Source organism: Leptodactylus fuscus, chromosome 1 (genome assembly GCF_031893055.1).
Source record: "Leptodactylus fuscus isolate aLepFus1 chromosome 1, aLepFus1.hap2, whole genome shotgun sequence".
NCBI lineage: Eukaryota > Metazoa > Chordata > Amphibia > Anura > Leptodactylidae > Leptodactylus > Leptodactylus fuscus.
In genome coordinates, this window is record NC_134265.1 from 134,553,420 (window position 1) to 134,565,516 (window position 12,097).

The 12,097-nt window shown below is 40.4% G+C and overlaps 1 protein-coding gene across 3 annotated transcripts in view; it reads right to left on the minus strand.

Annotated features, from left to right (window-relative positions):
- Positions 1–7,098, minus strand: part of CARMIL3 (capping protein regulator and myosin 1 linker 3) — a 76,506-nt gene extending 69,408 nt beyond the window's left edge. For all 3 annotated transcript variants that reach the window (XR_012716885.1, XM_075276728.1, XM_075276727.1), the window contains exons 1-2: positions 6,546–7,098; positions 5,643–5,740 (exon numbers count right to left, since the gene is read on the minus strand). Coding sequence is in view for 2 of the 3 variants with exons in the window: in XM_075276728.1 (XP_075132829.1) it covers positions 5,643–5,740; positions 6,546–6,585 (138 nt within the window). In the remaining variant the exon portion in view is untranslated. The remainder of the gene's footprint in view (positions 1–5,642; positions 5,741–6,545) is intronic.
- Positions 7,099–12,097: the final 4,999 nt, after the last annotated feature.

Below are 12,097 nucleotides of genomic sequence, written 5' to 3' on the forward strand. Positions count from 1 at the left end.
GAGCTACAATTCAGACATAGCATACAGTGCCGTCAACAGTATATTGCTTTACAGTATAATGTTCCACAATGGCCCAACACAGTATAATATGTTCCCTATAGTCCCCACGACCAAAGTATAATGTTCCACACTGGCCTCATAGAGTATGATAAGCTCCCCAGCATCCCCACACAGTATAGTATTCTCCCCCAGAGCCACCAGTATAATGCTCCCCTGAGCCCTCACACAGTATAATGCTCCACAGTAGCTCCATGCAGTATAACATGCTCCCAGCAATGTCCACCAGTACAATGCTCCACAGTGTATAATATACTCCCCAGCAGCCCCACATTGCTCCACCAGTATAATGCACCACAGTGGCCCCACACAGTATAATATACACCCTAGGAATCCCACACAGTATAATGGGCTCCCCACAGTGCCCCCCAGAATAATGCTCCACAGTGGCCTTACACAGTATAATGCCACATGGTGACTCCACACAATATAATATGCTATATGAATCAGATGAAGCCCAGCAAAAGGGGCAATGTAAAATATGTGGTCCATAAAAGGGAGCAATATACTGGGCAGGGGACCTAAAAGGGGGCAATCTACCATGTTGGGATCATTAAAAGCGGCAATGTACTGTGTGGGGCAAAGTAAAGGTGTTAATATACTATGTCAGTACCTAAAAAAGGGGCAATATATTGTAAAGGGGACAATATAGTGTGGGATAATAAAGGTGGATTTTTTGACCTGCAAATGCGTTGGTAGTTTCAGTAAAGAGGCGGTATGACCTAAAAATATGATTATGGGGGACCAAGACATAATTTTGCTTGAAACTCAATGCAAACACAAACCTGCCCCTGCCTAGACCTAAGCTAAAACCTGTAGCTGGGCCCCAATTATCATATACCATATCACATTATAATTAGGATGATGGTCCCCTATTATACCAAAGATGGGATGTGAGCGCAAACTGTACACTTCTCCATCCTTTGTACATTAGTTACCTTGCTAGGGTAATAATTTGGGCCTTAATGGACAAACATGGAGTTTTACACTTTTCACTTATTTTCACAAATATACAATAATATATGAACTATTTTTTTTTCTCCCTGTTATCTCTACCCTCTTGTGTACAAAGCATTATTTGGTAATATTTGTGGTGGTCTGATGACGTCATATGTGTGCTGGGGCAGGTGACAGCAGTTATAGCTGTGGTAGCTGGTAATATTAGATAGCAATTTGTTTCGACCACATTCCACCAAGCTCTTTATATGGTCTTGGTCATGCATATTAGATAAGATTTGGGGTATTCTACTGACGGTCTGCATCTGAATGCTCAGACTGTCCTCTGGCAAACAAGAACCAGTAATACTGGATTTTTGCATCCCAAATACTTTACGCCTCTTGCTCCCGCCATGAGATAAGTGATGCCAAAAGGGTCTGATAGCATTTTGCACTCTTCCTCATTTTGGATTTAACATACCATACCTGCTAGAGAACCGTCGTATGAAGGCTAGAGAGATAGCAGAGGCTCTCTAGCACCATTTGGTGAAATTGAGCAAAGTTTTCGTTCATGGTTGCAGTTTTTGGCCGTCTCGAACGTTCATCGTCAACCAAGCTGGTACGGCCACGTTTAAATTCAGCTGCCCAAAATTTGACGGTGGTACATGATAGTACAGAGTCCCTGTACCTCATCTTTGATTTGTGAAGGCATATTGCCTTTCAAAAACAAATATCTAATGACAGCTCGATATTCGATTTTATCCATTTTCACAAAATCACTCGCATCAACTCACTACAACGACTGTCAAAGAAAAACCGCTGGTGCAAAATGGCTGAAATTTTTGTGAGTACATTCCAACACATGCGCGAACACATTCCCCAACTTTGGTTGACGAGTGTTGCCATCTACACGTGGAGGTCAGAAACTTTTCAGACTACCTTTGTATCTTTCTCTGTTTGTTAGATACTGCTCACTGTGCTGCCTCTGAGTTTTTTTTACAGTTTGTTACATGGGTTTCAGTGGCTGGCTGGTGTTAAAAGTCCCTGTTCCCTGTCACCCACTTGTATATTTTTGTCTCTTCACTGAGATTTATGGTTAATGGAGCTTTCTGTCAGCTCTGCAAAGTGCATTTAGCTGCTGTGCCCTGATAAGGGCTAGAACAGTGCTTGCATAGTGCCACTGTTATCTATGTAAATCCAGAGATAACAGTGTATAGTTTAGTCTCACCTGATTGGCCTGAACTGTACAACTCACAGGCTAGGCCTGCCCACCAATTTGACACTGAAATGGCAAAACCCCATTAAATGCTAAAAATATACCTGTCTTACACATTATACGCAATAAAAGCAGTATGCAGAACATTGCTAACCTTACCCTAATGGTGACTGCACACAGACAGAATGTCTCCATTTAAGAGGGTTGTCTGATTTATAAGTAATGTGTACAGAATAATTTTATGATGATGCTTTTGAACTTACTAATATTTACTAATAGGTAATTTTTCTCCCAGTCAGCTAGCCCCATTTTGTCGAGCCCCTGTGCATAACATGGTGGCATATGATGGGCATGCAACCACAGTGACAAAGCTATAGGGAGTGCACACGTAGCAATCACTACCAGGCCCTGAAGCCTGAGGGAGCACAAAAGCCTTTCTACAAGATAAGAGGACACGAGAATTATAGGTAGCACATGGTACGTAGGACCCCATAATAGATTTTGCATTGGGGTCCCAGGAGCTTCAAGTTATGCCCAGGGGTGAACCTACCATTGTCGCCGCCCGAAGCGGACGACAGAAAGCCGCCCCCCTGGGAGGAGGGGCCAGAGTGGAAGGGGCGGAGCAAAGGGGGAGTGGCGGAGCAGCATTAGCAGGCAGAGAGCAGGCAGGGAGAGGACCTGCTCTCTGCCTGAGAGTGAGGGGAGGCCGCTGGAGCAGTGCTGCGTCTACAGGGCCTCCCCAATCCACTGCTCGGTGACGGTGAAGCTAAGCCAGTCCAGGACAGCTTGTCCTGGACTGACTTAGGTAAGCAAAAATGCCGCCCTCCCCGGGGCCCTGGCATAGCGCCGCCTGAAGCGGTCACTTCAGGTCGCCTCATGGGAGGTGCGGCGCTGGATGCCTCTGTGTGACCATATACATCACTCAGACTCCTATACAATAAATTGTGCTCTGGAAACTAGTTCAGTGGAGGTATATCAGAAAAACCGCTATCACCTTCTACTGTAGTGCCAACAAATAATGTAAAACTACTTCAGTACACAATATGGGACCTAAAAGTATCTCAGTGTTGATCCATAAAGTAATATAACTAGTTCTAAATCAGTTTATACCACTGATAAGGTTGAATAGAATGCCCTGCTGTGGATACAGTTGCAATCCTATATTGTAATGTTTATAGTAAAGTAATGCACTGAATAGAAGCAATGGTTTATAATTCACAAATACAGATTAGCAAATCGATCCAACTAATTTGAGATTTCCATCTGATTTTTCCACCAGTCTCCCATTAGCACACATTGAATTGACTTGCTGAGTTTGTGATTTACTTTTGGGAAATCGAAGTGGAAACGATTTGTCTATCGTATTCTACCGGTTGTTGTATCAAGTAAATAGAAAGAAATCAATCTGTTCATCTTAAAGGGAAATGATGACATTCTTGAGGTGCTGTCTGTAAGTAGCATGTTATAGAGCAGGAGGAGTTGAGTAGGCTCATATATAGCTTTGAGGGAAAATGTTCATTATGATGTAATTCAGTCACCAAAATCCTTGTTCTTTCTAGGCTTCTGAAATCTATATCTGTGCAAATAGTTGTACAGGGAGACTGTCATATAGCCTCAATGAATGAGACTGCCCACAGGACTCTTAAGCATAGAATAAACAGAGATTTAGTGAGTAAGTGACTGGATATACTGATTTTTTCCCCCAGAAATATCAATATGTTCATCCTCTCCTGCTCAGTAGCCTTTTGTCTGATATTAGATTCTTTACTGTAAGAGCAGTGAGGTTATGGAACTCTCTGCCAGAGATAGCCATGCGGAAATCACTAAAAGAGTTCAAGAAGGGCCTGGATGTCTTTCTTGAGTGTAACTATATTACAGGTTATAGATTTCTAGGTTACTGTGGTATGTCAAAACATTTTCCTGTGTTAAAACCATGACGTTTTATTATTGCACTTGAAAAAGGGGTTTTAACCCAGAAACGCGTTGTGATTTTAAACCACAATGAACTTTTTGACGTTTTGAAACTGCTACGAGTTTTGGAGAGCGTGGATTGTCTATTTTTGTTTGAGTGCAAGCACTCATCTCCATTTGCATTGTCTGACCTCTGGGAACTGCTGACACGAGACTCATCTGCTGCCAACCTCACCAATTGAGTAATATAAAGCTTCTTTTTGATGTTGTGACAATTTCACAGCACCTTAAGATGAGAGGCCAACTGGTCATTATACCTAATACCTCAATACCCAATTTCTGTGTAAAATACAACACAGATTTATGCCATGTGCCGCTCGGTGTTTGTCTTTTTATCTTTGTGAGCTGGATAGACCTATGTCTGCTTTCAAGCCTTACAAACTTTTTAATATAGTGCATCTTAAGCACACCTCCTACAATGCAACTCTCATTGCTTTCACTTAGGTAGAGGGATTTAGCAGTTTCACATTGTCAGAGACTGGAAAAGTTTACCAGACATGACATGACTTTCTGTTCTCCATGACAGACACTCAATGGACCCCATTATAGTCAGTGGGGTCTGTTGGTTGCTGTCCTTGTCTATGATCATTTAACAAATCAAGAACTTTGGTTTTTATAGCTGCTCTGATCCTACAACACAGCAGAATAATGGAAATAACAACAGAAAGGGGTTGATCCTAGTGTAAAACGCCCTTTAAGGCTGAGGCCTTTTTTGTTGCAGATTTTTGAGTTAAAGCCAGGAGTAGATGGAACAGAAGGTAGAAGTATAAGAACTTCCTATATATTTTCCATTCCTTTTCTAGACATTCCTGGTTTTGGCTCAAAAATCTGCAGCACAGCAAAATCTGCAACAAAAAAAACTGCGTTTCCACAATGTGGGGCCTCAGCTTAAAGGGGTTTTCTGGCCCCAAATGGAGTTTTCATACTGATGATCTATTCACAGCATAGGTCATCATTATGTGACCTGTGGGGCTCAACATCTGATCCCCACATCGATCAACTTTTACAGTGGACAGAAAAAGCGCGCAGGTTGCTCCTGTTCAAGTAATAGAAGTGGAGCTGCAATTCCCTGGAACCACCACTATATAGTCAACAGAGTTGCTGCGACGTTCCACTGGTTTAGATATAGGACCCCCTACAGATCACATCCTTGGGATAGGTCATCAGTATGAAAACTTCAGAACTCATTTACGGGCAAGATATTGGCCAATTTAGCAACAAAGTATTGCAGATACATTTTCTGTCATCAAAGACTAAATATCTGCTTTCAGAATATCATGTACATTTCAAAACTCATTACTACATCAATACTACTTATAGCACTTTTCAACACAGAAACACCTTCTTGGAGGATAAGTAAGAAATATCTTCTATCTATATAAGGGAAAATCTGAAGCCTTATTCAGAGATGACAGGTACATATGTGCTGGGGATGAGGGACTGGTACACATTTGCTACTCACCAGTATCCTGTCTTCTAGCTTTCTTGGTCTGGTCTCTAGTTGCACTCTCTGGAGACGAAACTCTCCACCAGCCCTGCTCAGCAGCTGTCTAATGCTGTCTGGGGAAACAATGTGAGACAATCCAGTGAGCACATTGATACTTCAGATATGAAACGGAAAAACAGCAGTAAATCTGAACTATCATATGATGTCTGCCTAGCTACAGAATGTAGGGCTAGTATAGTGCTAGCTGGGAACCATTCCAATGCCACAGAAAGGCAATATATGCTCAGATGACATGCAGTGTATATGCTACAGTTAGATAGAAAATGGCTAAGACTGACATTATCCAGCAACAGTTGTAACAAAAATGGGTAAACACTCGGCAGATACGTTAGTAGGTTTCACAATTACTTAGAAAATTATAAAACACACAGATTTTATCACCATATTCCCAGTTTATATATTTTATACCTTACTATGCTTTAATATAATCCGATAGATAGATAGATAGATAGATAGATAGATAGATAGATAGATAGATAGATAGTTAGATATGCACATAGATACACAGGGCAGAAGGCACTCTGTAGGTGTGTATAGTACTAACTAGTTACAACCTATGATATGTCCAAATGGACGTTGTATATGAACCAATTATTTTTAATAAGTGCCCAAGACCTTTTGGATCTTTCATATGAAAAAAGATGTATAGACGTGTAAGCATAAGACAGATATAGGCACAGATAACCATATATACAGAAAGATTCATAAGAAACATACTGAAACAAAAAGGATAAACAATGTACAAGATAATGACAAATCTGCACATACAAATGATGGAGACAGCGCTAGATCGATAGAGATAGATAGATAGATAGATAGATAGATAGATAGATAGATAGATAGACATTTCCATCTCACCTTGCAGTGCTCTGCAGGGCTCCATACACAGCTGGTTCATGGCTGCTGCATTTCTTGCTCTGTCATAACATCAGCTGCATGCAGCCCCTGTGAGTGATCGGGTTTAGTTTTATATGTACAGAGTAGGCTGTATATTATGTCTTCTATCTCTATGTAGATATAGATATATATGTATTTGCTTGTGTCCTCACTGCAAGGATTAAGGATATGTATAGAAATATATACAGTGGTTATGAGTCAGTAGCCATGTATGTCCCCTATACAGTATGCCCCCATATCACGCATACACTGTGTATGTGCAATGGGTGTGCTATCCTCCCTGCTTGCCTGTGTATTTGGTGTTCTGCTGGCTTCTGTGTTGGCGTGTCTGTCTCTCTCAGTCTCTCACTCTGGTTGTTGGGATAAAGAGAGCGGATCCAGCAGCAGAACTGCGTATATGTGTGAGATTGAGAGGCAGAGAGACAGACAGAGTCTGTGCTGCTTATGTGTTGGTGAGAGAGAGATAGATGGAGAGGGAGAGTGTGTGCAAGACAGGGAGGCAGTGAAAAGAAGGGAAGTGGCGAGAGATGGGGGTGGCACATTGTGCCATTTAACTGCTTCTGCTTCTATCAACCAACCAACCTGGGCAAAATCTGCTTGTGTCATATGCCTTTAAATGTATGGCTGGGTCAGAAAATTCTGTAACACATTTCTACTACATATGTGTCGCTTTTTGCATTTTTGGTGCTGTGGGTAAATTCAAGGCATGGACCGTAAACACTACGAGATTTCTATTACAGTAATAGACTAGTTATGGATATTCAGCATCCCTCTGTAAAGGAGATCAATACATACTCCAATAAAAGTATAGTATAGTATACAAGATAAAAGCCACGGCAGCACCTTTACATACTATTGTTATTAGCAATAAACAAAAATGAAATCATTTAATGACATTGTTATTATTATTATTTTTATTTATTTATATTGCACCATTAATTCCATGTTGCTTTACATTTGATGGTTGACATACAGTACACAAAAATATACAAAACAAATATAATTTATAATATAAATTAAATTCATATAAATTAATATAACATGTTATCAACCATATCATATTTCTCTAGTAACCTCTTACCTTCCAGCTGACGTGATCAGGGCTTTTCATTGTATGTGCCATCCCCAGCAGCACAGAAGTCTGGCACATGTATGTTAGCGCCACTATTAGAGCAAACTGGACTACATACAGAACTTACTTACGGTGTGTCTATCCTGATAGGATCAACTTCCGTGGCCCAAAATGTAAAATTACTGTATACTGATATTACTTTCAAGGTGATACGTTATCTTTAATGACAAAAATGTATACATGCAATATACAGAGAATCACTTTAATTTCTATCTATATTTGTAATGTCCTCAGAGAGCTTATTCAGCTCTATACGAACCATGTCCACAATACTGTATATATTGACAGCATCATTTTTTGCAATCTAAGGATGCCCAATAAAGAGATTTCCAGGAGTGTAGAGGTACAGTAATATTTGTTTTTATCATGGAACCAATGAGAAAAAGAGATAACATTGGCATATAAAGATGATGATGAGACCTTGATACATGTGGTATGTAGAGGCATCCACCTCATACTCAGTCTATAGTATGGTAGATTAGACTAGATGTGGACAAATGTACAGAATTTCAAGAAACCTGGCATTCTAAGACCTCCAGCCGACCTTGAGGTAAATCTCTATTTTCCCCAGCATAGTATGATTTAAAGATAAAATAACCAGGGCACTGTTTTTTGGACACTTTATATCACTTTTATTTTCCAGGGTATGGCACTGAATGCAGTGGTGGTATTATTTGACCACGTTATGCCAGTAGAATTTCCAAGTATATGATGCTATTATTTAAACGCTGTATATCACTGGCTAGAAAGCCAACAGATAGCTCATGTATCAAGTTAATACAACTTTATTACATTTTCAAACTTTTGGTTTATGGGGCCAAATTACAAAGCCCATAAATACAAAGTCTGTATAAATAAATAAACAAAATGCTTGGTCAATTGGTTCTATACATGTAAAAACATAGGGACAGATTTATCAATTCTGTCTTATTTTGAGACGCTGCAAACTAAAACCATCTTTAGATGGGCCCACCTGCATCAATGATCGGGATTAATATGTAGCAAATCATTCATCCCCATACATGTACAAATCGTTCATCCCCATACATGTACAAATCGTTCATCCCCATACATGTACAAATCATTCATCCTCATACATGTACAAATCATTCATCCCCATACATGTACAAATCATTCATCCCCATACATGTACAAATCATTCATCCCCATACATGTACAAATCGTTCATCCCCATACATGTACAAATCGTTCATCCCCATACATGTACAAATCATTCATCCCCATACATGTACAAATCATTCATCCCCATACATGTACAAATCATTCATCCCCATACATGTACAAATTGTTCATCCCCATACGGTTAGCATTTGTGGTCAGCACGTTGTCCCATGTACACAGGGAGATGTGCTGCTGACACTATACTGAAGCCAGTGCTTATATACAGATTATTATATCTACAATATAGATGATTTTACACAAAGATACATAGATGATACAATCACCTGACTATCGAATGTTAGGGCTGTTTGTTGGAACTCTTGTTCTCAGGAACTGGCCTGATCATTTCATTGTCCCATATAACAAGGCCTTTAGATTGAGGTTTATCTCCAGACTGTCTAGTCAACATTTATATAGTCTACTAGTTGAGAAACGCTACCCCTTGTAATAGATGTGGTGCATGGCAGTCAAATTCAACCCCAATTCTGGTGCATTTTTAGCTAATGAAATCTGCTCCAAAGTATATTAGTGCAGGCCTGTCTGTAGATACATGGAGGCAGCCCAACCACAGCAGCATAAAATACCAACCTGGGGTAGATTTACTAATGTTTCTGTACCTATAATGTGCCAAATTGTGTGTATTTCTGCACACAAAAATCTTGGCCATTTTTGACACACAATTTTGATACAAACTAGGCCACCAAATAGGCGGTGTACACTTTTAGACAGACAGTACATGCACTTCATTTATCCTCCAGCCTAAGCCACTGTGATAAACCTGCTATACACATTAGATTCAGTGGCGTAACTAAAGTCTTGTGGACCTTGGTGCAATCTTTGTCGGTGGCCCCCTACCTCATCCCTGCAGTGAATTCTCGATAGTGATGGGTACGAGTTAGGGTAATCTGTGGGTCTCCTTGGTTTATGATGGAAGCTGCAGCCTCAATACTGAAGCCAGTGCTTATGGACCCCTAAGGCTCCTGGACCTCCCTATGGTGCCACCCTTTTGCAAGCAATAAGATAATAGTTTATACTGCTCTTATGTAACCAGACATGTGAATGCCGATCCATGGACATTGCTATAAGTTACATCACTTGTTCGTCTTGCTGTATTTAATAAGGCTGTGTCTCTGGATGTGTATAATTTATGGATACCCAGCAGTTCAGTGCTGTAAAATACTTGCTCGGTGTAATGCCTTCTCGACAAGATTCGTTCATTAGTGGTTTCACCTCTGTTTACAGCTGTTCTAACAACTCCACTAAGTTGTTATACATATCCTTACTCTAGCTGTACGTTCTCAGGCAAATTAACATCAATTTTCCATTATCCTCCATTGTGTCATATTGCCCCAAACCTATGAAAGGCTTATGTCTGTACCGCCACATAACAGAGAATCAGTCTTCCTAGTGATTCTATAGCTTCTACTATGATTTTGTGTGGCATGGACATCTTCATTCATCTTTGGGTATTCCTATTACTGCTTCTGGGACATGGCTATCCACAGTCAGTATAGGTATTCTTAATTTTTATGTTTGTAAAGATAAATATGCATGTCAGTAAATTGCCAAGATTCACCTATTTGCTTGTATTCATTCCAAGTGTATGATTTTGGAGTAACAGGAAAATCATTGTTACATCCACCTAAAGGCCCCTTTACATGGGGTAATGAATGGGAACAAGTGTTCCTAGGATTGCTCATTCCGGATAATTGACCTGTATAAATGTACGTAACGACAACCCGACTAAAGGCCTCAAACTCTTGATCATCAGGTAAATGAATCATGTATGTACGTGTAAAAATCACAACTGTAGACAGGGCAAACTGTATGTATGAATTATTTGTAAGTGATGATGTACTGCGTGTAAATAATGAGACAAACATCCGGAACAAATTGAGGAACATCCTTTCCTGATCATTGCAGCTCATGCAAAGAGGCTGTAACTTCCATAATATATTCCTTCTGTAGTACCGTCTCTAACATAATATAACTTTCCTATAACTACTTTAATTAGTATCATTTTTCTGTTATAATTTTACAACCACCAGGATGGAGTTCTGACATCATCTGTCATCAATCCCACAACAAATATACTATGAAATCTGCATGGAAAACAGCATAAGGTTCCCCATATCAAATCTGAATACTAAACCTATCCCTTAAACTTAGATTCCAGACCCCTCAATTAGTTCAGACCTCAACCCCTAAGTAACTTGGACCCACATCAGACATAGACAAAAAATACAAAGGGGCAACACAATGGCTCAATGGTTAGCACTGTAGCCTTATTTATTTATTATGCTTATTTTTATAGCACCATCATATTCCACAGCGCTTTACAGGCATTGACAGTTATTGTCCCACATAGGGCTCACAATCTATATTCCCTATCAGTATGTCTTTGGAGTGTGGGAGGAAGCCGGAGTACCCGGAGGAAACCCACGCAAACACAGGGAGAACATACAAACTCCTTGCAGATGTTGTCCTTGGGGGGATTTGAACCCAGGACTCCAGAGCTGCAGGGCTGCAGTGCTAACCGCTGAGCCACCGTGCTGCCCACTGCCTTGCAGTGCTAAAGTCCTGGGTTAAAATCCTGCCAACGGCAACATCTGCAAGGAGTTTGTATGTTCTCCCCGTGTTTGCATGGATTTTCTCCCACACTCCAAAGACATACTGATGGGGAAAATGTACAAAAAGACAAATATATGCAGCAGCCAAGTCCTCTTTACTTTCACATACCTCCGTCTATGCACAACATTATGACTTTGGCTATGGTCAGGACCTTATGTGATAGGGCAGATGACACAGGACTGCTTCGGAGTGACCATGGACTCTGTATAGCATGGGGCTTGTAGTTCCAAACAAAAGATAAATTCCCTGGTCATAGTCACTTTAATGCTTATTTCCCCTTCCCCATCCACAGCCTACACTGCTTAGAACCTTGTATCAGCACACTTGCCACTGTGTAAGATTTCCTACCCATCTCTGTATTTCCATGTACAGTTTTTTTAATGCATTTTTTGCATTTCTAACGTAAACCCTTCCGTACTATAATTAGAATCCCCAAAATTTAACCCTCCTCTGTCCCCGCTCCCACATTTCCCCACATGATATGATGTCATCTCATGCTAACTTTATAGGTCCAAGCTCCATCCACATGTTAAAGGACACGACTGTTGACGGCTCATAAAGTTTTATG